This window comes from Caretta caretta, chromosome 13 (assembly GCF_965140235.1).
Source record: "Caretta caretta isolate rCarCar2 chromosome 13, rCarCar1.hap1, whole genome shotgun sequence".
Taxonomy (NCBI): Eukaryota; Metazoa; Chordata; order Testudines; family Cheloniidae; genus Caretta; species Caretta caretta.
Window position 1 is genome coordinate 30,484,790 of NC_134218.1, and position 21,646 is coordinate 30,506,435.

Here is a 21,646-nt window from a genome sequence, read left to right on the forward strand (position 1 = left end):
GTGCAAGGTTTTGGGAAGTATTTTGGGGGGAAGGACGCATCCAAACAGCTCTTCCCCAGTAACCAGTATTAGTTTGGTGGTGGTAGCGGCCAGTCCAAGGACAACGGGGGGAATATTTTGTACCTTGGGGAAGTTTTGACCTAAGCTGGTAAAGATAAGCTTAGGAGGTTTTTCATACAGGTCCCCACATCTGTACCCTAGAGTTCAGAGTGGGGGAGGAACCTTGACAGATGGAAACAAAGTCTTCAGCCTCCAAAGGCCCCCTGCCTGGTGTGTACAGATGCCTCACTTACCTCTTCGTGGAGTGAGGTCATTTAAACATTTATTTCACAGCTTCATTTATGTGCTAACAGCATAGTATCCTGACATTGATACTTTTGCCCAAGTGATCAGTTCCTCTTCAGGATAAGTCCATTAGCCATAATCAGGGCTGTATCCCCAGGCTCTTGGTGTCCCTAGCCTCTGACTGCCAGGTGCTGGGAGTGGACCATGGGATGGTTCACTCGGTGATTGCCTGTTCAGTTCATTGCCTCTGAAGCACCTGGTACTGGCCTAGGGTGACCAGACAGCAAGTATGAAAAATCAGGATGAGGGGGGGTTAATAGGAGCCTATATAAAGAAAAAGACCCAAAATTCTGGACTGTCCCTATAAAAAAAAAGGGGGGGGGCAATCTAGTCACCCTACACTGGCCGCTGGCAGAAGATAGGATACTGGGCTAAAGGAACTATTGGTCTGACCCATTCTGGCAGTTCTTATGTTCAAGAAGAAATTACAATAGGTTTTACTGAATATTTGAGAATGGCTTGCACAAAAACACTATGGGCTGGATTGAGAGGCAAAATAACAGTTGCAAAAGGCAATCACCATTGGTGGATTGAATGAAAACAAAGTTTTGAGACAGGGCTAAAAAAAAGAAAAAATCAGACTGGAAGTCGAATGATACAATAATAAACTTGTGCTCTAAAAATAAGAAGTTAGAATTAAAAATTCTAAATTAGAAGTCACAATACTAGAAACAGAGATGCCATTGCCAAAATGGCTAGCAAGTACTGCGCTGCTTGGGCTTTGCCGGCCAGGTAGGGAGCCAGTTGCAGGGCCCAGGTTGTCTTCTCTCATCCTGTTCCCATGGCTACCTGCTCAAAAGTGCCTAGGAAGGCATCGGGATCATCTGCAGGGCCCATTTTACAGAGTCCCAATCCTGGTGCCCAATTGCCATCCCCCACTATGGGACTCACCATCTTCTGGAGGAGCTGCTGCTGGGTGCTGGCCTGCTCTCATATAAAGTCCTGCAAACTCTTCTGCTCTGCTTGCCAGTTAAGCAAGACCTGCCTCTCCAGCTGGTGGGACTTCTGAAAGGTTTGCATTGCTTGTTGCACCTCTTCCTGCTGCTTTACCAGCCACTGCAAGGTCTCCTCCATCTCTGGGCTGCCAAAGTCTTCCTCTGGCGCAAAATTATAGAGAAGCCCCCATGTGTAGCAGTTTACAGCAGGTCCTCTTCACTCCTGGCCCCGCTGTGCTGACAGTCACTTGGAGATCCTGGGTTTAGTAACCACTAATGCTTTTTATTTACAGGTTGTGCTCCCACCACCTTTTCACCATACACAGCTTGCTTCTAGTGTCTGCTCCCAAGAGGGAAGAGCTATCACTCTGCTTCCTCTCCTCCCTCTAGCTTCCTTCCCTGCAGCCTTTTTATAGCCCCAAGCTAATTGGGCAGGCAGCTGTCTCCCATTCACCCATTAGGCACAGGTTTTCTCTAGCCAGCTCCAATTTGCTTTCCATAATGGGGACTGGCTTGACAGAAGGCCAAGTCGGCAGTTCTTGCCCAGCAACCTGTCACACATATATAAATAAAATGGGTTCAGATATGAAAGACCCAAGTTCAAGTCCCTGTTCTAAATCAGTTAGAGAAGGATTTGAAAACAGGTCTCCTACATCCTACACAAGCTCCTGAACTGCTGGGCTATTGGCTACAATAAGATGGGGGGCAGGGAGGGGGTGTGTGTGTGTGCACGTGCCTAATTCCAGGACAGGATCCATGACTGTGAATCCCAATCATAGATTCTAAGGCCAGAAAGGATTGCTCCAAACTTCCACACCAGAATTCCTAGAGCAGATATTTCAGAAAACAATCACATCTTAATTTAAAAAATTGTCAGTGATGGTGAATCTACCACGACCCTTGGTAAATTGTTCAAATGGTTAATTACTCTCAATTATTGAAAAGTTATGCCTTTTTTCCAGTCTGAATTTGACTAGCTTCAGCTTCTAGCCATTGGATTGTATTAGACCTTTCTCTGCTAGATTGAAGAGCCTGTTGTTAAATGTTAATAGTTGAGGTTGGTCCTGCTTTGAGCAGGGGGTTGGAGTAGATGACCTCCTGAAGTCTCTTCCAACCCTAATCTTCTATGATTCGTTCCCCATGTAGGTACTTCTACACTGTAATCGAGTGACACCCCCCCAACCGTCTCCTCTTTATTAAGATAAATAGACTTAACTCCTTGAGTCACATTCTGGGGTGCAATACAGACCGGTGAGAGGTTGTGTCGTGTCATCACCTGCCCTGTAACCCTGGGTGCCTTACAATGCTCTGCTGTTGTAGCTCCCTTGCCTGGACACTCCCAGCCAGCATACAAACATACACTGAGTGTCTGTATGATATTCAGCCATGGACCAGCAGCTCTGCTTGTTACACCACAGCCACACTCTGCCTCCACCAGCCATGGTTACACCAGCCAAAATGACTTCAATACCAGTCAGGCCTGAATCTTCTCAAAACCACGTGCTCTGAAATGTCCAGATCTTTTCTGGACCCTTCAGAGGAATAAGGTTTGTTTGCTCCTCTAAAGAGACAACCTGCACAGTTTATCACCTTAAATGGCATTAGCTATCACTTCAATTCAAGCACAGCACTGGGTTGTTTAGATTAAAAGTAAAACAAGATTAATAAAAGGAGATAGGATTTTAAGTGAGTTCAGGTACAGAGGGTAGAGTTAGAAATGGTTCCAAGAAAATAAAAGTGAAAAATGCTTTCTAGAGTCTCAGACTTTAACAAAACTCAGTCTTGGTTCAAGGTAAAATTCTTATCACACTACCTTCCAGCAAGATGGCTTACCACCCCTCTTCTCAGGATCTCCCACAAAGTCTAAAGTGCTCTGTTCCTTTGTCTTCATAGGTGAAAGATAACTTTGGATTCTTTGCCTCTCTCTTTTATAGCCCTTTGAAAAGGATTCTTCTGAAGGTCACCCCCAAAATAAAGTTCATTCATGCTGTGAGCAAGGAGACATGACATTTCTTGGTGAAGGCAATTCCAAGCTGGTTTCTTCCACTGCTAAAATACTATGGCCACGTGATGGGATTGCTACTCAACTGTGATGACACTTGTCTGGAGGTGTCAGCCTGTCCCTTTTTCTGGGGGAAATCTGTTTACCCATGCCCCAAACTTGTCTGGTAAGCACATTTTAGTTCCACATTTCCTTCATACCTGCATGATCCCTTGGATGTTTACCCTACATACATACCGCAAGAATATTAATGATCAGTGTGTTGTTAGTTTTACAATGATACTTTACATGACACATCAGATACAGTTTATGACATTAATGAATTGGGGCACAGTGAACTGATTACACCAGCTGAAACTCATTACCAGATACCATTGAGCCCCTTGCCCTCTGGCACTGGGATGCTGTTAGGGTCAAACACTCTAAGGCGTGTTTTCTAATCCTTTAGTCATTCTCATGGCACTTCTCTGAACTGTCTCCAATTTATCAACATCCTTCTTGAATTGTAGGCACCAGAACTGGACACAATATTCAGGCAGCAGTCGCACCAGTGCCAAATACAGAGGTAAAATAACCTCTCTGCTCCTACTTGTGATTCCCGTTTATGGATCCCAGGATCCTTTTGGCCGTAGCATCATGCCAGCTCAGATTCAGCTGATTATTCACCATGCCTCCTTCCCCAATTTTTTTTGCAGAGAGAGTTGCCGCTCTCAGTCCTGGAGTTAATAACTTAAGCTTTGAGGGGCAGGGCTTAAGACCAACTCCTCTCCTCAGCATTTCCTACTGGCTAGCTTAGGCAACTCAGCAGACTGGTGCCTGTGGACCCCATTCTTAGGCACCTAACTCTCCCCATGTCTTGTATAGGTAACTGGGTACCTAACTCAGGGCTTGGAGGATTCCACTGGGCAGCAGGGCACATAAAAGATGTTGTGCTGCCTACATCCCTTTGTGGAGCTTGCCCCAAGACAATTTTTGTAAGTTGCACTTGGCGTTTTGAAAAATGTACACTGCCTAGAGACAGCTCTAGGTGGCTAACATTAGGCCTCTATATTTAACATTTTGGGGCTTTTTCCTTTTCTGTATTTCGGTTTTCCCACCCGCAAATTGTAACTAGCACCTCCCTGCTAGGGGTGTTTGTAAAGTGATTTGAGCTTGTCTAGAGAAGGGAAAAGTGGAGGTGGGGGAAATGAAGCCCAGGGAGGAGTAAGAAATGTGTTTACTGGTTCATAAATAGGACACACCCAGTCAAGTAAAAAACAAAAATCTCACTAAGGGTTTTAGTTATTCCTTGAGTTCCAAAGATTTGTGCTTTGTAACCTTTTGCTTTTCTCACAGTGGGAGTTTTTTCAGTCATACCATCCTGCACTGTGACCCCAATAGATCAAGCTAAGTAGGTAAGGCTGAGTCAGTATTTGGGTGCAAGATGCCTAGAAAATACCTAGTTTGCTGCAGGAAGTGGGGGTGGTATTTTGTAACTAGTGCTCTTCTCTCTGATTTGATATAGATCCAATGCCCCATGATAATATTGGGGAACAAGGAGGTGACTTATTTCAGATGAGACGTAACACACATATGAAGATCTCACAGAACTTTTGTCAGTGAGGGTGTTAGCCCAGATGACCTGATCAGATTTCATTTCAGGAAATTACACTCTGCCCCCTGCAGTTTGAACTGGTGTGATGGGGTGCAACTCACCAGTGCAGTGCCTCCTGCTGGCTGTCCCAGGGATTAGCTCTACTAGCCAGTGCGCCCTCTTCTAATAGTGTCTTGCTGCTGTCACTTCTGCTCCAGGACCCCATCACTCCCAGGACCATGGCATCCTCCCCATAACAGGGCCCTCTGGCTGTGCCATACTCTGTTCTCCCGCATTTCTGGGGGAACTACAGTCCACTGTCCAGCCACTTCCTTCAGTGGCAACTGCAGCCAATTGTATAGCCACTTCCTTAGTGGCCAAGGGGGGGAAGGGGGAGTGAGAGGGAGGGGAACTGCCCACTATTCCAGTCCCAGCCCAGGGACCCTGTAGATGGCCACCACTTGCTTCATCCCCTCCAACTCCTCAGTTGATTTCCCTAGGCCACTTCCCCTTGGCCCCCAGCACCTTCTTTGCCCTTACCGCAGGGCTTCAGCCTGCCAGTCTTAGTAGCTAAACAGGAGCTCTCTCTAGCTTCTCCTATCTCTGCTGGCAGTACTGTTCTGTTCAGGGTGCTAGTACTTCCTCCTCCAGCTAGGAGCCTGATGTTACCTCCTCAAACTCCAGGTAGCTACTGAAGTGCCTCTGCCCTGCAGCCCTTCTTATATAGGCCTGCCCAGCCCTCATTGGCTGCTCCTCACAGCCCCTCTCCTATTGGCTGCTTTCTGTGCCACCTCCCTAGGGCTCCATTAACCACTTACAGGCCAGTGTGGGGTGGATGCCCCATCCCAGCTGGACACAAATCTTATTCACTGCTTTTCCTACTTGTGCGCTGCTGTTATTCAGCTGTCATGTCCTTCTTCAATGCAATGGGGGAATTTATATGTATAAATCCTGTTAGCATCTGTGAGAGTCATTTGTGTAAATTTCCAGCTGCTGTGAGGAGAGAATTCACTCTTTACACACTGTAAAATAAAATTTTAAAAAGCAACACTAATGCCAATGCCCAAACTTTGTTCAATAGCTGTATGCGTTAGCTCAGGCAAACCTGGCTGTTAGCTTACTCCTAATCTGCATAAAACAGGGCGGATTGCACCTGTCCTCAGCTTTTATATGAAGGTTCAGCCCATGGTGAGTATAGGTTCGAGCACACAGAGCTTCATCTTATGTCTAGTAAGAGTCTGGCATTAGATACCTGTAGCTGTTGTGGTAAAAATTCTTTATGAAAGATTAATACTGCTGCAGGCTGGACTGTTGAATTCCATTTGCTGTATTTAGCCACCCCAAACGTAAAGGGACTCTCAAGAACAGATGTAAAATGTGATGTACCTTGATTTTTTTCTTAAGGCCATGTTCAAACTTCATACCATTCTTTGGAGGTAGGCTCTTTTTCATCTTCCACTTTGATACTTTTTGGCCCTGTGCTTCCCAAAATAAACCTACCTCAAAACAATGGCTGCAACTGAGTCCTGAAGAGCAGCTCTTTTACACGACCCCAAAGTATGTTCATATTCCAGGGAACCATGATCAGAAAACAGCTTTAAAATTTCAAGATCCCAAAGAATGGAGTGTGTCCAATGGTTAGGGCAGGGCCTGGGAACTAGGACTCCTCTACTTGTTGCCAATACTGTTGCTAGACTTGTTTGTGACTGTTGATAAATCACCATAGTTTTTCGGTGCATCTATTTACCTAGCTGCAAAATGGAAATTCCACTATCTTTCTAAAGCATAATGAGATCCTTCGATTCATTATTACAAGCATTTATTTGGCACCTACTAACATGGTACAAAGTTTAAATGGAGACACTTAAGAGCTCAATAGGAGAAACTAAACACTCGGCTCCTCTTCTGCAGAAAGGTGGTGTAGTGCAAGTGCAAAGAATTTATTACTGGCTCTTTGGATTTTATGAACAGTTCTCTTGGCTCCCACTGATTATCTTAATGTAAAGTAGAGACTCTGTGTATCACCAACTGCCTGTCTGTCATTCAGTTGGGTGCATTTAAGCCTGCTATGTAACTTGGGCTGCTCCATTGCACTAGTTGTTCAAGCAGCATGGCAGGTGAATGTGTGCAAAATTGAAGGGCAGGCAGCAAACATTCACTGACACAGCTGAGGACGTAGTTGGTAAACTAGCTCATTTCTTGAAAAGTCTGTGAATCAACAGCAATTAGTCATCCCCCCCCCAGTAAGTTCCTCAGTTCACATGAGGGACCATCTGACAAAGAGAATGTGCTGTATGTAACAGCCGTGGATATTGTTCATGCTGAGAAAAAAGCAAGTAATGTTTAGCACTGAGTCAAGTGAATCAAACATTCACATATATTTGCTGAAAAAATTATATACATCTGTGGCAAGGCTCTGCCAAGTTTGAAAGATAAGCATCATCTAGTCACTAAATTAAAAAAATAAAAATTTGACTTTTAAATCTTTTTGTTTTTATCCATGTTCAAGAGCACAGACAGTTTATTTTGTTAGCACATTTGGTGGAAAATGTATATTTGTGTGAGGATCCATGAAAGTGGTGAAAACTGGGTATTTGTTCTAGGATATGATGATGGAAAGTAATAAGAAGCCGCTTATGCCTTACAATGTAAATAATCCACAGAGTTTCTCTATCGGATTTCAAAAAGGGTCACACAATAGCAGCCAAAGAGAAGCCTAAACACCCAGAAACTTAACATACATGTTTGATAAGTAAGAACATGCTGGCTAGTTAAATACATTTCACTTTGAACCCTGTTCCTTATGAGTGCAACCCTAGAAAAACAACCATCCCATATAAGAAATGGACTCTGCAGAGATTTCTGTACCCATTCACAGTAAGGCTTTGAAGATATATGAAGTTTTATAGCATTTGTATTTTAAGGATTTAGGGCAAGTACATGTTCTACTGAGTAAAAAGAAAGTTAGTACTTAAAAGGTTCAAAAATATATCAATCAAGTAATTTTTTTACATAAATAAATTATATTGATTTTGGATTTAACAGCTGAAAAAACCCTTTCTGCTTCCACTGGAGGCAAAACTGAACAAACTGTTAGTTAAATAGAGATAGCAGCATTTCTAAGAAATCTGTCGATAATGATACAGTATCTATGCTACAAGGGTGTTATTAAATAGAACACATTTAATGATCTGATTTTTTTGCATTATGATCAGTTACATAATTTTCTTTAGAAAATCACATCCAATTCAATAAAGTGGGAATAAATTCCTTGAAAATATAAATTTGTAGGTCATGGGTAACAGACTTCTTTGAGATGCTAATTGTAACATGTACATAATTTATAATCCCAAATGTATAAAAGACAATGACAAAAAGCATCATAAATAAATAATGCAAACTGAAATAGTTATGTCAAAACATTTGGACCATCTGATAAATTAGGAAAACTGTAACAGAAAATAAGTAAAAAATACAGTAAATGGTGACAATCAAATGCAAAACTGATTACTAGCACACTTCAGCTCCCTCAAACAGTCTGTCATTTCACTGCTGCACCACTAAGTGTTTATTTCAAGTCTCAAACCATGAGCTGCAAATTAGAACAAGCCCAAGTGAAAGAAAAACTAAACAGGAGCAGTGAGGAGCGAGGACTACATGGAGTTTACCTGTGGAGGTGTCTCAAGACACAGAGTTTGGGGGACTGATCACATTAAAAACTTGTGAATTTAAAATGCATACTGTAGAATAATTTGCCAACGGGACTGCTGGGAACACTGTTCAACAGCAAATAGAACAAAGAGGAATGGAAAGAAGAAGCAAAAATAATCTCTTCACAGTCTAACCCTAGAAAAGGAAGATAAACACAAGCTTTGAAAACCTCAACAGTCCTTCTCAAAGGACTCACAATTGTAAAGCCAGCCCAACAGCTTTCTGTTTATTTTGTTTTTGTTTTCAGAAAAGATGTCATTTATGGGGCGGGGTGGAGAACTGTAAAAAAAATTTAAAACTCAAAAGCCTCAGTATTCATATAAGAGCATTATATGAGTGGCCTGTTCATTGTTGGAAAAACAACTCTTTACAGAACTTCTGATGCCATAGATGAGAACTGAATACTACCAGATCGGTGAAGTAACTGGTAGCTTTAGGTACAAGAAACTCAATGAAATACATGCAGGATGTGCAAAACCTTTTCAGCACAAGCTGGAAAAGTTCTTGTAACTAACAAGGAAAGGGCAACTGAAAGTCCACTAAATGTAAAAAACTTTGGTTTTAAAAAAATATAAAATAAAGTCTACATAATCTTTTCACTTACTGCAGTTTGTCTCCAAAACTCCAAGGAGTGAAAGGGGAGGAAATTATATCACTACCAGTTATGCTTTTTTTAAAAGAAATGAATATATGCATTTTCAATCATTAGTTATATACTTCTGTCTATACTACTATTCTAGTAACCATGATAAAATAGGGAAATACTTTAAATCAAAAATACACAGTAGCACTTACTATAGCTGTGCTTTTTACCCCAAAATACAGTTTTATTCATTCAGTGTCACTGTAAAAAGAAATACCCTTGTCTGCATTGAGATCAAGAGATGAAAGTACTTTCTTTTGCTCCGGTTTTGCTTTTTAATTTTTCCCCAGATAAATGAGCAATTTTGGGGGTGACCAAGTGCTGGATTTACTATTGTTGGTTGGGATGAACAACTGGATAACAGAAGAAGAATTCTGTGCCTCCCATACTAACTAGACAACACTGTTTATCTAATAAAGTGGCAAGACCCTGCAACTATTAACATATAATATGTCACCATAGTTTTCTTACAGGGAATTAGGTAGATAATATTACTCATGGAAACACAGGTTTTATGAAGGTGAAGAGGGGGCAGGAGGGTAAGTAACAAATATTTATGGGATAAGAAACTTACAAGCCACAATCTTTTTTCTTAATGAAACAAAAATTCTAATTGGTATTGTTAATTTCTTTTAACTCCTTCTCTTCTGCTTGTATGTCATGTTCTTTCTCTGATGATAGAGATTGGGTTTGCTCTGTACAGTTTTGACTGTTTGCAGCTTCTTTTTCAGACAGCGAGACAGTTTCTGGTTCTGGATTTGTTGGTTCCCCTTTAGCTTTCTTTCTCTTCCGCTTCTGGCTTTCTAGATTTGTTGCCTCAGAGTGTCTGGTTTGTTGTATGCCTGGCAATGTCATGCCAATACCAGGGGAAAGAAACATAGATGGATAGAGCAGTCCAGGGGACATTCCTGGGATAAGAAATGGATTAAAAGCAACAGGACTACTGGTAGTTATTGCAGATTCTGTCTGATCAGAAAATGAACTAGGACCAGGTTTGTCTTCAGACAGAGGTTCATTTTTCACATCCTGGCTACTTTGTTTGTCCTCAGTAGCTTTTTCCGTATTTGATGTACCACTTTTAGTTGTGCTTGTTAATGAAGCTGGAGCAGTTGAAGTACAAGTAGTTGTCATTGGTGGGTTTAGAAGTCCTCCTACACCAAACATCTGTGGTACAGTAGCCATGCCTGGCAGCATCATAGGCAACATACTTAGGGTGCTTTTGACATCCTCACCAGCAGGCACTGCTGCAAATCCAGCAGGAAACCCAACCAGCCCAGTTAAAGGGATGCCTTGCATGTTTCTCATGTTCTGAAGTCCCACTAGATCCATTCCAGCAATAAGTCCATTCATGAATAACGGTCCCATTCCAGAAGAAGAATCCGATACGACGCCAGGGGCTTTAATAAGTTCACTTCTTGGCCTCCTCCCTCTTCGACGGGGCCCGGTGTCCCGGAGCACAGGCTCAGTTAGGATACGATTGAACTTGCTTTCTGGGAGGAATCCCTGAAAGTGACAAATGAAACAGAAAAAGCCCAAAGGTTATTGTAGCCCCAAAGAAAACTCAGCTTGTCATGTGCTTACACCTGGGTTCCCAAAGTTAGTAACACACAAGCCCCTGTTGGTATGGTTCTGAAGATGGGATTTGAGAGGGATACAGAACTTTCACCAAAGGGATGCTGTCAGTGCAAAACACCTCCCGCCCTGCCCCTGGCATGATGCTGCAGAGAAGTCCAAAAGCTCACGGGGAGGAGAGGAGAAAGCACTTTTTGCTCTGTGTAGACAGTACAATTTCTGCTTTTCCTGAGCTTCCTGCGTGGGTGAGGTCTGTTGCTGAGAACTGACATCTTTGATGACATCAAAAGCACAGGGGCAGCCCAGTGTCAGTGACGCTAAATCAGTTCCCATCCCAGCTTGAATTTTGGCTGCATCACCAGGTAAAGAACATTACTTTTTAGACTTTAAGGGCCAAATTTTCAAAGCCCCGCACAACAGCAAAGCTGCAAAAAATGCACATTATTTTCAGGAGCTCACCCATTACTTAGAGCTTTAATGTATGGCTCAAACCGTTTTGTATAGATATGAAACAATAAGGGTCTTCTGGATCCCCAGACATAGGGCTAACCTACACACACAACCTGGTGTGACTGTGTCTGTTTAAATTACAAAATAACCTAGGAGCATCTACAGAATAGCATTAAAACCTGTTATCCAACATTCTTAGCACAAACATTTTAATATCTTTCCTCTTATGCCTAATTCTTGGGGTTTCAGGATAGCAGATAGGTTGCAAATGATGCATATTTAAATGGAAACATTTTGCATTTAGACTTGAAAAGGGTAGGAGCTCCATGCACTGCATGTGTCCTGCAGGCTGGATCAAAATATACTGGAGGTTCACATGGCACAACTACTGCACATAAAAGGGTAAATTTTCTACTCAGCCTCCACCTGTGCTTGTGGCAAACTGTGTGTGCACATGTGTGTGCCTGGACTTGGGAGGTGCAAACATCGCCCCATACTAACACTTGCTTGTGGGAGTGCAGATGTAACAGACATGCAAGTGTTAATCTAATAGAAAAGATGCACCCAACAGTTAGCAGGCATGAAGGCCTTTGCATCAGCAAAGTGTGGGCACAAGTGGAGGTTGCTTCTTGAAAATGTACACAATAAATGCCAAACCCAGCCCCTGAAGGAAGCCTAATGACTCAGTGTGAGATAGAAGTTGCACTGGAGGCTTGCTCTCTGGGCTGGCGGGGCTGGCGCCATCCTGGCCTGGCAGCTCTTTGTTTCTTGAGGGAATGGGTCAGTCTGTCACACTCTAGTGCCGGTTGTAGAGCAGCATAAACCTTCAAACTGCCCATGCTTTCCTCCCACCTCCCAACCCAGCATGAGTGCCACACACAACTCCACAACCAAGAAAAAGGGGGGGGAGGGGGAGAGAACAGGGCCACATGAAAATGGAGTAACCCCACCCAAACACCAGCTGAATCTCCTTGCAATCCCTGTCCAAGGGAACTAAGAGCTCCCACCCATGGCAGCTTGTTGCTCATTGGGGCAGTGATTCAGATTAGGAACAGAAAAAATAGTGGGGCAAATTTTGAAAAGTGCCTCCCTGCACTTAAGGCATATTAGGCCTGTTAGAACATTTGCATGTTTCTTAGCAAATGTGGGATTTGCAGGAGTTGATATAGAAGCTGAGCTGAGGCCCCCTTGAAATTCTGACCTATATGGTCACATTTTGTCTGTTTCCTGTCCCAGTCCGGCCCCATGAACGAGTGTTCCCTCTACAACATTTCTAGTGCCTTGTCTAGTCATTTCTAAACATCCCAAGTCTTAAATCTCTCTGTCCAGTAGATTTTCTTGCTATTTAGCCTAAACTTGCCTCCTCCCTTTCCCATCACTGCAAAATATTTCCTCTTCCACTTTTCCTAGCCACCTGCCACCAATCTGCAGGGTGCTCAGCTCCCCCCTGAGTTGTCACTTGGCCACACCAGGCAGAGTTGCTCCTGTAGATATTCCCTCCCATGTGTATAACTGAGGCCCTGCATTCCAATTCAGGGACCCTCCTTGGAAAAAAGGGGGTGGGGATGGGGAGGAGAAAGAAAAGATGACATGATACAGATTTCTCCAAAAGCTCTAACTTACTGAAAGCTTAACAATGTCAGCCCAGTCTGCTGCAACAGCATACTCCAAGTTTGCATCAAGCCACCTTGGCAATTCCTTCAATGCTGGTGCCATGGCTCCCCCTAACTATAAAACACAGTAAAAGGATGACCTCTGTTCCAGAAAGAGTTATGCAAAGTTACATAAGAAATATGATTAACCTTCTAGGTGTACACATAGGTGAGGTGCAGCTGGCCTCCCTGTTCGGGGGCATTACCGCTGCTCCCCAACACTCGGCAGCTATGATCATTTCTTAAAACCAAACAGCCTGGAGTTTTGATTCCTTATGTGGCATCAGCAACCCAAGTTTCACCCGCAGACAGTGCGTGGTGTCCAGTGAGGTGCACAGCCTGGGCCTACTCCCGTCTACGTCACAGAATTTTGTCACTGGGAGGAAGGATCTCGTGCCGAAGGCTCTGTACTAGCACTCGGCCAGTGCTCCTCTACCAGCAACTCGCTGAGACCTGGCACAAGTCACTTTTTCTCTGTGTCTTTGTCCCCCATCTGGCAAACAGGGATAAGAGCATTTGCTTCTTCTATTTATTTGGACTGTCTGACTCTGTGTTTGCAGTGCCCAGTGCAGTGAATGTCTGTATTGGTGCTGACTGCAAGCTTCCTCTGTGCTGCTTCCAGACACTGTGGCTCAGCCCTGACCTGTGGAGAGAGGGAAGTTCAGTCTCGAGGGTCTGTTCTCTGGCCTCCTTGCTAAGCCTGCCAATGAGGGGATCAAGTTGTGGTGATGGTGGCTTTTGTAAGGGGGATGCTCAGAAGCCGGCCTGAAACTCACCAGCTCTGTCCGATGGTGGTCTCACTGTTGCAGCACAGGGAAGCACAAGGGGAGCCAATGTCTTTCTAACTCACCAGTTTGTTTGATTTTTAATTAAATGATTATTTTTAAAGTCACCTGCCACTATCACATGGGTTTGTTTTAAATGGAATTTTGTGGGCAAGTTAAGGTCCTTCATCACTGTAAGGAGAAGATACAAGAACTCAGCTGCCTGAGACTCGCCTTCTCCTGTCACACCGGGGTTTGCACTGCAGAGACAAAACCATGATCTTGACTCAGACTTTGTGCTACTTTCTCAACATTTTTGAAACAAGTGAGAGAATGTGCTTGAGAACCTGCCCACTACCTGCACAACAGCATGGCTCTGCCCAGGACTTGGAAGAGGATTTACATGCTGTTCCTGCACTTCTCAATCAGGGACAAAACAAAGACATTTGCACCACATAAAAAAAATAGTTTGTGAAATAACCCCAGGAAATTGACAGGTAAGGATCAAATTAGCCCCTGCAGCCAACAGCAGGCATTACTTTGATCCTTTAAGCGGAATTGCTTTCCTGTTGTGGGACCCATGTGCCTTGGTGAGTGTGTGTATCTAGAAAAGACGGTTACTAACCTTTCTGTAACCATTGTTCTTCAAGAGGTGTTGCTCATGTCCATTCCAATATAGACTTTTTTTCCCCTAGTGGTATCTGTCAGGTCGACTCTGGTGCCCCCTGGAGTGGCGCCTTCATGGCATGGTATATAGCCATCTACCAACCTGCCTCCTCCTCAGTTCCTTCTTGTTAGTAACTGAGAGAAGGGCAGGAGGGTGGGTGTGGAATAGACATGAGCAACACATCTCGAAGAACAGTTATGGAAAGGTTAGTAACTGTCTTTTCTTCAAGTGCTTGCTCATGTCCGTTACAATATAAGTAATTCCCAAGCAATCAGTCAGGTGGTGGGATTGGAGTTTCTGCAAGACATGGACTGGAGGACTGCTGTACTGAAGGCTGCATCACCTCTTGCCTATTGAGTAATGGTGTAGTGTGTAGTGGATGGAAGACCAGGTTGCCACCTTGTAGATATCTACGACTGGGACATGAGCCAAGAATGCTGCTGATGAGGCCTGCGATCTCATACAGTGCACTAAGTGTGGGGGAGTGTGACAGAGTGCTAGGTATCAAAGCCTGAGTCAGCACTCTGTTCACAGCAGCTCCTATCAGGCAAAGCAGATTGGAGCTGACTAAGCAGAGCTCTGCCTAATTTGTGGGCAGGGTGGGGCAGGGCAGAAAAGCTAATTAAGCCATTAGCCAGAGCCCACAAATAGGCACAGGAAGGAAGTAAAAAGGTGGGAAGCAGGCAGTAAAAGGGATAGAGAGATTGCTCTCCCCTGCTTGTTAAAGGCGCTATGTATGTTGTGATGGTGGTAGACCTCCTTTATAAATAAACTGCACAAGGTGTCGGACCAGCACGAGGGTCTCTGCATAGTTTGTCGACCAAGACAGAAACAGGACCAAGGAGGCTGTGTTACATGTGGGGCCTTGTCTGGGATCTGAGCCAGCGCAAGGGTTCGGTGGCCCGCACAATGGAGGAGACCCTGCAATGGCTAGTAAAACTACAAGAGGAGATGCAGAAGGCCCTACAAGGTTTTCAACAATCCCATCACATGGAGAGACAGGCTTTGCTTGCCTGTCAGGCAGAGCAGCAGAAAAGCCTGCAGGACTTCATAAGGGAACAAGCCAGTGTCCAGCAGCAGCTCCTACAGAAGGTGGTAATTTCCCTGATGGGAGATGGTGCCCAAACACAGAACCTTGAACTATGTAAAATGGGCCCTGCATTCCTGGACACTTTTGAGAGGGTAGCTATCGGTGCAGGTTGGGCTAGAGCAACTTGGGCCATGCAGTTCACCCCTTATCTGTTGGGAGAAGCCCAAGCGGCCTATATGGTGGAGTGAGGAGCAGGCCAAAAAATATGAGACGGTGAGGGCAGCCATCCTGGATTGGGAAGAGATGTCAACTGGGAAGTACTGCCAAAAGTTCAGATCCGCAAGGTTAACAGGAGGTTTATGGCCCCTGGCATTTGCCCAAAGGTTGATGGACTGGGCCACCCGCTGGTTGAGACCAGATATCCAAATGGTGGTGGAAATAATGGAAGCTCTGGTATTAGATCAGTTCCTTCAGGGCCTCCCCGAGAACATACGAGTGTGGGTCAGGTGACATCCACTGAGCACAGTGGATGCTGCTGAGAAACTGACAGAGGAGTATGCAGAGGCAGACTTTCCCAGGAAAGATGGGCAACCATATAAGGATCCAGAGCTGGGGAGGAAGACCAGAGAACCCACAGCAGGAAGTGGCATGGACAGGAAGAACCCGAAGAGTTCCAGCTGGGACTCGACCCATTATTCGCAATGTGGACTATCTGGACAGATGAAAGGGGACTGCCTGTACATGGATTTTGCCAACTTTTGTGGCTGGGCCAGGGCAGGAGGGAAGAAAAAAGGGCAAAAAACTGTTCACCATTTCTGTGATGGTGGGGAGGAAACTCCAGAAGGGCCTTGTGGATACAGCCTCAGCTTGCTTTCTTGTCCAGAGGGAGTTGGTGAATTCTCACTAGATAATTCCAGGAGCAACTATGGACACATAGTGTGTCCATGGGGATAAGAGGAATTGCCCCATAGCCCAGGTGCCCCTGGAGGTCCGGGGAAGATTTTGGTGGAAACAAGTTGCGGTAATGGAGGGGCTGCCTTATCCGGTTGTCTTGAGCACGGATTAGAGTCCATTCCCCATTGGGAAGCGAGGTGGTGGGAGGAATTCCACATAAGGAAAAGGAGAACTGGGAGGAGAGAGAGGAGGAACCCTCAGAAAGAATCAGGAGACACCCCTAGACAACAAAGCCTGAATAAGGAGAAAAGAGATGTCCCCAGGGAAGTAAGGAAGGAGGTATGGAGGGACAGACAGCCCAAACTCCTTTGTAGAGGTCAGGGGGCCAGTGGAGCTCCCTGCGATACAACCCCCAGGAGAAGAAACCCAGGCACAGTTTGGAGACTTGAGGGAACATGGTGCCCTGGGTGATCCAGGGGATGAGGGGAGTAACCTCTATCCCCTGCCAAATTCAAAGAGAGAGAATGAGAGGAGTAACCCCCCAGGATGGCCCTAGTGTGAAGACAAATGGGCTGCTACAGAGCTATGGGGGGTATTCACCCCCCACATGGTGAGAGGTCTGTGGGTGGGGGATGAACAAATCCCACAAGGGAAACCCATATGATTGCCCTGGAGATAGAGAGGGTGGCCCCTCTGTAAGGGAGGCAGAGCACAGGGAAAGAAGAACCTTGCGGTTATATAAGGGGGGGGAAGGTGTTACGAGTGCTAGGTATGAAAGCCTGAGTCAGCACTCTGTTCACAGCAGCTCTAATTAGGCATAGCAGATTGGAGCTGACTAAACAGAGCAGTGCCTAATTTGTGGGTGGGGCAGGGCAGAAAGGCTAATTAAGCCATTAGCCAGAGCCCACAAATAGGCACAGGAAGGAAGTAAAAAGGGGGGGGGGGAAGCAGGCAGTAAGAGGGACAGAGAGAGTACCTCCCTTGCTTGTTAAAGGTACTATGTATGTTGTGAAGGTGGTGAGCCTCCTTTATAAATAAACTGCACAAGGTGTTGGACCAGCACGAGGGTCTCTGCGTAGTTTGTTGACCGAGACAGAAACAGGACCAAGGAGGCTCTGTTACAGGGAGCCACCTTCGCCAGTCATAGCACTTGAGGATGCAGGATGTTATCCAGGAAGGGATTCTCTGCGCCAAGACTGGGTTCCCCTTCATCCTTTCTGCGATAGCAATGAAAAGTTGGGTGTCCGTCCGAAAGGGTTTGATCCTTTCTATGTAAAAATCCGGGGCACGTCTAACATCCAGAGTGCAGCTTCTGCTTCTGTCTCTTTTTATGGGGCTTGGGACAGAAGACTGGGAGAAAGATGTCTTGACTACTGTGGGAATGGGAGATCACCTTTGGAAGGAAGGACGGGTGTGGGCGAAGCCTAACTTTGTCCCTGAAGAAGACAGTGTACGGTGGTTAGGAGGTGAGTGCTCAGATCTCCGAAACCCTCCTGGCTGAGGTGATGGACACCAGGAAGGCAGTCTTCCAGGATAAGTAAATCAAGGGACACGTTGCCAATGGTTCGAACAGGGGCCCTGTCAACTGAGATAGCACCAGATTGAGATCCCAGGGGACCAGAAGCTGGTGCACCTGTGGATACAGGCGATCTAAACCCTTCAGGAACTGAGCACAAATCGGGTTGGAGAAAACCGATCTGCCATTCACCGATGGGTAGAATGCTGAGATTGCAGCTAAGTGGACTTTTGTGGAAGATACTGCAAGATCTTCCTTCTTCAGGTAAAGCAAGTAATCTAGGATAAAGGGCAGCGTCGTATCCAAGGGGGAGACCCCTTTCTGAAGTGACCACAGTGAGAACCTTTTCCACTTTGCTAGGTAGGCCATTCTGGTTGACTGCTTTCTACTACCTATAAGGATGACTTGTACCGACATCCAGCAGTACTGTTCCATCTCACTCAGCCTCAAAGGTTCCAAGCCGTCAGGTGCAGGGACTCTAGATTCGGGTGGGGCATGCAGCTGTGCTCCTGGGAGATCCGATCTGGCCACACTGGAAGGCTGACTGGCATGTTTATTGAGAGGTCCAGCAATGTTGAGAACCAGTGTTGCCGCGGCCATGTCGGCACTATGAGAATCATGTGAGCCTTGTCCTTTCTGACCTTGAGTAGAACTTTGTGGATGAGGGGTGTGGGAGGAGGCCCCATGTCCAAGGCATTTGTGACTAGCTCCACTGAAGGTGTGGGCCTTGTGAAGGGAACGCCGGCACACACTGTGTCTCGTTCCAGCCACTACTGAAGGGCTTTGAGTGTTGCCGGCGGAAGTGAGACCACTCTGTCTAGTGGGTGACAACCTGATATGTACACTGATACCAGCCACAGTTGAAGAGGGCGCAGTCTGAGATGTGTATGCTGCACAGTGCAAGAGGCCATGTGCCCCAGGAGCTTCCAACAGCTCCTTGCCATGGTGGTGGGGCATGCTTTCAGGCTTGGTATAAGAGCTACGATGGCCCTGAAATGGTTCTCCAGCAGGAAGGCCCTCACCTGATTCGCATCGAGAATCGCTCCTATAAATTCTGTCCTCTGGACGGGCATGAAGTTAGACTTGTGTTCGTTGACCAGGAATCCCAGGTTCCTGAAAGTGAACAGTACGAGGCCCACGTGCTGTTCCACAAGTACCCTGGACTGGCCCCTGACCGGCCAGTCGCCTAGGTATGGGTAGACCCGCACCCCTCGCCTCCCGAGGGAGGCCACCGCCACCGCCAGGCATTTCGTAAATATTCTCGGTGTTGCCGACAGGCCAAAAGGCAGCAATGTGAACTGATAGTGGTTCTGATTTACCACAAATCAAAGATATTTTCGGTGGTCTCGGAAGACAGCGATACGAAAGTATGCGTGTCTCAAGTTGAGGGTGGCACACCGGTCCCCTGGATCTAGGGAAGGAATAATCAAGGCCAGAGAGAGCATGTGGAACTTCAGCTTCTTCAAGAACTTGTTGAGATTCCTGAGGTCTAGGACAGGCCTGAGAACTCCGTTGGACTTTGGGATCAGGAAGTAGTGGGAGTAAAACCCCTTGCCTCTTAGCTCCACGGGAACTTCCTCCACTGCCCCCACCCTTAAGAGTGACTGCACATCCTTGGCTAGAAGATTTTCGTGAGAAGGGTCCCTAAAGAGGGACGGGGAGGAGAGGTGGGAAGGAGGGAAAGAAATAAATTGCATGGTATATCCCACTTCTACCGTGCAGAGCGCCCATCAGTTGGATGTGATGTTGGCCCGTGCCCAGTAAAAATGGGACAAATGGTCCACGAACATAAGGATAAGATTCAGGTTCTGAACTGGTGCACTGTCCTCGGGTGCACCCTCAAAAGTTTTGTTTATTCCCCAACAGTTGTTTTGCGGGCGCAGATGTCGAGGCTGATGAGGAGTGAAGGGCCTCTCTTTTCCTGAGCTCCTTATTCCTCTTTCACCCAAAGTCTTGCCTCTGCTGGTGATGTGGCAGGTAAAAATGGCCCATGGGCTGAGGCTTACAATGCTTCTGGAATGGGGCCGGAGTGTGGAGGCCCAATGACTTCAGGGTCGCCCTCGAGTCTTTTAGGCTATGAAGCTGGGTGTCCATTTGTTCTGAGAAGAGGGAATGTCCCTCAAACAGGAGGTCGTAAGAACATAAAAACAGCCATACTGAGTCAGATCAAAGGTCCATCTAGCCCAGTATCCTGTCTTCTGACAGTGGCCAATGCCAGGTGCCCTAGACAGAATGAACAGAACAGGTAATCACCAAGTGATCCATCCCCTGTTGCTTATTCCCAGCTTCCGTCAAACAGCGGCTAGGGACACCATCCCTACCCTCATACGGTAGGCAAGACGACTGAAGCCAGGAGCTTCGCCTCAGCACTACCCTCGTGACCATCGCTCGGGTTGCTGCGTCTGCGGCATCTAGGGATGCCTGGAGGGATGCCTTGGCTATGGCCTTGCCTTCTTCCACCAGGGCCGCAAACTCTGACCTAGAATCCGATGGCAGGAGCTCTTGAAATTTTTGCATGGCTGACCAAGAATTAAAGTCATACTGATTAAATAGGGCCTGGTGATATGCAATCGTTAACTGGAGACCTCCCATGGAGTACACATTTATCCATAAGAGGTGCAGTTTCCTGGCCTCTTTTGCTTTGGGCAATAGTCCCTGCTGTGCCTTTCCCTCTCGTTGGCCGCAACAACAACCAGGGAGCCGGGTGAGGAGTGGGTGTGCAAATATTCATAGCCCTTATGGGGGACGAAATACTTCCTCTCCACCCGTTTAGCCATGGGCTGGAGAGAGGCCAGGGTCTGCCACAATGCCCTTATAGGCTGTAGGATGGCTTCCTTCAGGGGCAAGGCTACTCTTGCCAGACCCAAGGGAGTCAGAACGTCTGCCAAGGCCGGGGCTGATTCCGCAATCTCCTCCACTTGGAGGTTGAGGTTCTGAGCCATCCGACGCAGGAGCTCCTGTGGGCTTTGTAGTCATCCTGCATTGGGGCTATGGCCATGTCAGCCACTGCCTTGTCAGGGGAGGATGACAAAGAGGCCTGGACTGCCACCGGGCCTTGTACGTCATCCGGTGCTGATGGGTCTCCCACAGGTGTGATCTGAGAGTCCTGGACTTCTGACCCAGGAATGGAACCCCTTTCCGACAGGGATGGAGGGAGCTCATCTCAGAGGGTGCTGAAAGTGAGTGTCTCCTGTGGGAGCCCTGGAGCATGTGCAGCCAAGGGGTCAACATTGGCCACTGAGGTGGCATCTGCCATTGACCAGGGGCCCATGCTTGAGGAGCGAGGCCTTGGACCATGTCAGCTGGGCATCTATGTTCCGCCCAGAGTCTGCTCCCTCGTCAGGTGTATGACGACTCCTGTGATTCGGAGCCTGAGGACCCGTTCCCTAGGCAAACAGGGCGGTGCCTTGCTCCTTGGCACTGAATAACCGTACCATGATGGAGAGCAGCATCATGGTAGAGAACGGTGCTGCAACGGAGAGTGGTGCTATGACTTGGAGCGGCACCAAGACTGTGACCAGTGCCTAGACTGTGACTGGTGCCAGGAACAAGACCGGCGTTGGGGCAAGGTGCAGTGTCACTGTGGTGAGCGTGTCTGTGGTGTTGAGTCTCTTGATGGTGAGCGGCACAGAGGGCTGGGCAAGCCTGCAATGATGGTGAGGCACTGGACTGGTGCTTGCTCTCTTGGAACTGGGCCTTGCGGTGCCTGCATTGTCCCTTGTGGACCTCAGCTTGGGGGGGATGGTGGTGCTGGGAGAGTTAGAAGGTTCCACACTGCCTCATATGCCTCTGGCATTGATGGTGCTGCCAGGGTTGTCTCCCCTTCTTGGCTAACCCTATGTGAGGAGTCCATCAGTACTGGACTCAATGGGTTCCTCCCCTGGGGCCGGAG

At 46.6% G+C, this 21,646-nt stretch overlaps 1 protein-coding gene across 6 annotated transcripts in view; it reads right to left on the bottom strand.

The window, feature by feature from the left end:
- Positions 1–7,751: 7,751 nt before the first annotated feature.
- CHD6 (chromodomain helicase DNA binding protein 6) overlaps positions 7,752–21,646 on the bottom strand; it is a 181,725-nt gene continuing 167,830 nt past the window's right edge. For 4 of the 6 annotated variants that reach the window (XM_048820466.2, XM_048820465.2, XM_048820469.2 and 1 more), the window contains 2 exons: positions 12,855–12,959; positions 7,752–10,712 (listed from right to left, as the gene is read on the bottom strand). In XM_048820466.2, the coding sequence (XP_048676423.1) occupies positions 9,819–10,712; positions 12,855–12,959 (999 nt within the window). In that variant the 3' untranslated portion in view covers positions 7,752–9,818. The remainder of the gene's footprint in view (positions 10,713–12,854; positions 12,960–21,646) is intronic. The other 2 variants (XM_048820470.2, XM_048820467.2) reach the window with 1 other exon arrangement.